Below are 5,546 nucleotides of genomic sequence, written 5' to 3' on the forward strand. Positions count from 1 at the left end.
ATCCATGAGGTAATAGAAACTGAGATAAAAAGGTTTAAAAAGTAATTTTATATCCTTAAAGTTTCAATCCTTTAGTACTATATACACATATCTTCTGGGTAGACATGTCCAGAATATTCTCCACTTGAGATCTGAAACTCTACAATGCAATACCCATTTGCTGAAGTTCATTCAACTTAAATATAAAACTGCCTAACACACTGAGATATTCATAAAGTATTAAGGAATCAGAAAACACTCCAAAGAAGGTATACCTGGTAGGTAATAGGATAAGGAAAAAAAGATGTTAGTAATTACAGACATAGGAAAGAACTGGCTCAAAGGTCATAATTACTTCAACTACAAAACAAATTTTCTGAGCCATGAAAGACAATTTTTCCCTCTGTAAGGTTTAATCCACAGTGTTTATCTAGTACTTAGAATTCTACAATAGTTTAACAATTTTCATAATGAGCTACATTTCAAATTTCAGTTCCAGTAAGCAATGATAAGCAATTCATTGACACAAATATCTATAAACTCTTCTTTCCTGGATAGAAGTGAAGGTATTAGAAATTTAGGGACTAATTAAATGCTGTAGAGTTTGTTTATTGGTTGGTTCCTTTATTTTCTGCCAGTGACAGGGTTTCTAATAATCACATTATGAATACACACATACAAAGGCCAAGAGTTAATGATTTATTCATGTTACTTAACTGAGTATAGCTGACTTCCTCCTTCAGACTCAGGTCTATTGTGATCTCCAGAAACAATTCTTATCCCAGGAGGTAAAATATAAATAGTATTTAAATACTTTTATTAATTTTACCAATTAGTCAAAGACAAATTAATTTTAGAAAGTTTATCTTTTCTGTAAATGAAACAGATTCCATTCGCATTTTGATGCTCATGAAATGAAAGATTAGTGACAGAGTTTAAGCCACTCTTGTGGTTACCCCAAATTATGACAGAATACATAACATACCAGACACACATCTGCAATGTCCACAAAGATTTTCAAATAGCAGAGACATTATTTACTTGTTTGTATACACTTTTCTTTCAATAAAAAAAACAAGTTTTCAAAAAGAAGAGTAAGTTAAAATAAGTAAACAGAAAAATTCATAAATAAACAGAAAAATTCAAAGTCAACTATTTCATATAATTAGAACTTGAATAATTAAAATAAATTATGTTGATACTGGGATCAGGAGATGAGAACGGGGTGGTCATTTTAAATCTAAAACAAGGATTTAGCAATCCAAAGCATCTAAAACATCAAACAGACCAACAAAGAGTTACACTAAATTTTAAAATAACAAAATATTAGAAAAGTGGTAACTAGTAATAATCATCAAAAGTTTCATAAAAACTACCTAAAATTTCACTGGATACATCAAATTTAGAATTTTTAGAGTAGCCTCTTTTTTAGGGGCTTTTTTCCCCCAAAGGATGATAGTCCAATATCTTTTTCCAAAAAGCATGTCACAATTTGGTTTATTCGCCCCATATTTCTTAAATTATTCACTGCTACGCCAGCTGCAGTTCAAATTTCCATACTTAAAAATCCATATGGAAGTATCATATGGAAGCCAATAAAAACAGGAATGATTTAGTTGTTTCTAAGTCCATCAGCCCTGTGTTTAGTTTTTTTTAAAAATTCAAGTAACTTATGTTTTCATTATCTACAAAAATTATGAGATCTCCATAACAATCCTAGGGGCCTTCCAGAAAGGAGAGAGCAAAGGTATTATCCATCATTTTTCTTTCTAACTTGAGTTCCTATCACCCCTAATTATTTTATCTCGTAAAGCAACAGCCCTTTCTCTACCTGGTTCCCCAAACATGGCCAAACATTATTAATGTACGGACACTGTGCATTATAGCTTTATCAAAGTTTTATGGACAGTGGAATATATTTACAGTACCCAATAGAATAGGATGCAAATACAAATGAAAGGAGGTTCTTAATCCTCATGACCACTCCCCATGGGAGACCTCTTATTTACTGACCATGTGTCTCTCTGAGTCCTGATATATTGCCATGATTCTGGGCTTCTTTTTCTCCCATGCTCTGTTCTGTAAATTACAAACACTTGCAAACATTCTAATTCAATTTTCTTAATTTTGCAGAAAAAATAAATTCCCTATTTGAGCCAATTTTTCTTCCCAATATACTAACACTAAAGTCCTCCTATTTCCCAACAAAAAGATCAAGCCTGTTTTCCTAAAAAAATTAATTGAAGTAGCGGTGATACCAACACTGAGAGAAATTCATGTGTCATTTTGGAACAAGGCAGAGTTACTCTGAAAATAGCAATGTTTTCTCATATTCCACCCTTACTGAAATAAAATAAACAGAAGAAAGTACAAGCAAAGTAGACTACAAAGTAGCAGACTTGAAATCAGAAGGCTAAGTGTTGAGAAGAGAATTTTTCTTTATGAAGCTGGATGACAAGTATATTTAAGGATCTGAGCTTAACTTTCCCATGCCTACAAAAAAAAAATACTTTAATGATTTGTTATGTCTTGCTTTGACTGTACAAAGGTAGAAACAAACCCTTTCCCAAAAGAAGCCTGCTACACAATGTAAACATATGCAAAATGGATTATCATTGACAGTCTTTAGGAACCTTCAAACACCAGCATTCAGCATTTAAAGGAGACATATGCTTGCCCACTGAAAAAAGAGCACAAAGAGTATATTATTCAGATAGATATTCTCCTAGAATAGCAAGTGGCAGATAAGAACACCTTCAATGATACAACATCATTCTAGCATTACTTATTTCCATTATTTGAAGACTGGTCAATATGCTTCAGAGGAAAACACAAGTTCAAAATGACACTGATATGAAAGACTGAGATTATATATTACTCAATGTTATTACTAAACAAGAAAAAGTAGTTGGAGAAGATATTGTGGTAATGTGAGGGGGAAAAGAAGACCTACTCTATAAAGACTGGATATAGAAGTTCACTGGTGACTAAGCAGGTTAAGGATCTGGCATTATCATTGCCTTCGCTCTGGTTACAGCTGTGGCTTGGGTTTGAACCCTGGCCTGGGAACGTCTGCATCCCACAGCTGAAAAAAAAAAAGACTGGAAATGAGTTATGAAAAAAGACTCAAATTTCCTTTACCATGTTAAGGAAAAAATAGGATTAAAAGGCTGCCATTAAAAACATTTTAATTAAACGCATAGAATCTTCTTGTCATATAACTAACTCTACAGACAGATACTCTTTGATCAAAACTCTGTCCTTTTATCTTTTATACACTGTTGGTAAATCTTTTCTTTTTATTTATGTATTTTTTATTTTATTTTTTATTAAAGTATAATTTATTTATAAAAACAAAAACAAAAACCTATATCCTACCCAGGGTTTTTCTCAGAGCACGTTTAACATCTTTGTTCCTCAGGCTGTAAATTAATGGATTCAGCAAGGGAACTATATTGGTATAAAAGACAGAAGAGATTTTTCCCTCATCCACAGATTGAGCAGAAGATGGTCTGAGATACATAAATGCAACTGATCCAAAGAACAGAGACACAGCAATTATGTGGGAACTACAGGTGCTAAACGCTTTAAACCTGCCTTTCCTGGAGCTGATGTGAAGGATGCTGGAGAGGATGAGACCATAAGAGACAGAGATGGTGAGACTGGGCACAATGATGTTGATGCCCACCACAATGAAAACTTCTAGCTCATTGACATAGGTACTTGTGCAGGAGAGCTGGAGCAGAGGAGGGATGTCACAGAAGTAATGGTTGATGGTATTTGCATCACAGAAGGTCAGTCTCAGCATGCACCCAGTGTGAGCTGTGGCACCAGAAAATGCCATCAAGTAGGAAGCAAGCATAAGGCTGGAACACACTTTAGGGGACATGGCAATGTTATACAACAGGGGGTTACAGATGGCCACATAGCGATCACAGGCCATTGAAGTCAGCACATAGCACTCTGAAATAGCAAAAAAACAGAAAAAGTAAAGTTGGGTCATACACCCCATGAGAGAAATAATATTATTCTTTGATATGAAGTTAATCAGCATTTTGGGTGTAAACACAGAAGAGTAACAGAGATCTATGAAGGACAGGTTGAAGAGAAAAAAGTACATAGGGGTATGTAGGTGTGAATTTAGCACAACTAGAATTATCAAGCCCAAATTGCCCATCACAGTGACCATATACATTACTAGAAACAGGAAAAACAGTGGGAGTTGGAGATCTGGTTGGTCTGTTAATCCCAACAGAATGAATTCAGTCACAAAAGAACCATTTCCAGAAGCCATCCTTTTCTAGACAATCTGTGGATACAGGAGAAAGAGTTACAGAGAAAAATTCAACTTTTTCCACAATGTCTCCTCTCAAAAGAGTGGTATATGCACTGGGATGGTCTACGACTAGCTCAACCTGGAACCATAGAATTGACTTTACCATTATCATGAAACTGAGTGACATGAACATTCCTTTGTTAGTCTTCATAAAGTACATAAACAAAGAGTATCAAAACTTAGCCTACAGCATGAAGGCCTCTGTTTCCATATGTAAACATGACTGCTGTAAAAGCCACAGGATAAGAGAGAAAGGGTTTTGACCAGAAGAAAGTCATCCTTTTTTCTCAACATTTCTTCAACCGCATGACTCTTCTCACCGGAAAAACTGGATGCAGCAGGACCAACATCCTGCTGCTGACTTCTGATGCAGATTAGACATGGTAGGATGGGAACCAAGAGCATTTTTTTTGTCTTTTTTAGAGCCACACCCATGGCATATGAAGTTCCCAGGCTAAGGTTCGAATCTGAGCTGCAGCTGCCAGCCTACACCACAGCACAGCAATATGGCAGGATCCAAGCCACATCTGCAATCTATACTACAGCTCACAATAACACCTTAACCCACTGAGTGAGGAGGGAGGCCAGGGAACAAACCTGCCTCCTCATGGACACCAGTTGGGTTTGTTACCGCCAAGCCACGAAGGGAACACCACAAGAGCATTTTCTAAACCAAAATTAAGTTATCGGAATGTAGAAGAGATGAAGTTTTACTGTCCAAGATCACAAATAAAAGCTGTTAAGTGTAGAAGAGTTAGATTTCATCTATGGAATTGACAGATATAATGTATCCTTTGAGCCAAGTAATGTCTCTAAACTTTCCCTGCATCCTTCTTTTAACCTATTCTTCTACCAAGAATGTCGGGACTGCAAAAGCATCAAAGAAATGGTGTATCATAGATGCTTGGACTTTCATCACACAAGGAGGATGTTAATATAAATGGAATTCAGAAATTCACCTTCCTTAAGCCAGAAAATCTTGCTGTTTCCTTCTTATTATTATTCTTATGATCCTGGAAGAGCAAACTCAGGCTCTAAGGCTTTGGTTCCTTTGATTCTAGGAGAATGCAGTTCACATTTAATTTCTGATATGCCCTGAAAATCTTTCAGAACTACAGCTCATAATTTCCGATTATGAATCCTCTCAAGCAGCAGAAAAAATAAAGTTTTATTATTACTATCTTTGCCACTTGGCAAGCCACAGAAGATTTAAATGTGTGTGATGTAATGT

The 5,546-nt window shown here is 35.5% G+C and overlaps 1 protein-coding gene across 1 annotated transcript; it reads right to left on the reverse strand.

Moving 5' to 3' along the window:
* LOC100519506 (olfactory receptor 8B3-like) lies at window positions 3,347-4,273 on the reverse strand. The gene has a single exon (XM_003130011.1). The coding sequence runs from the start codon at window positions 4,271-4,273 to the stop codon at window positions 3,347-3,349; it is 927 nt and encodes a 308-aa protein (XP_003130059.1).

Source organism: Sus scrofa, chromosome 9, assembly GCF_000003025.6.
Source record: "Sus scrofa isolate TJ Tabasco breed Duroc chromosome 9, Sscrofa11.1, whole genome shotgun sequence".
Lineage (NCBI taxonomy): Eukaryota > Metazoa > Chordata > Mammalia > Artiodactyla > Suidae > Sus > Sus scrofa.

Excerpts from the sequence above, each read along its gene's own strand:
- LOC100519506 (XM_003130011.1), bottom strand. The coding sequence starts at position 4,273 with ATGGCTTCTGGAAATGGTTCTTTTGTGACTGAATTCATTCTGTTGGGA.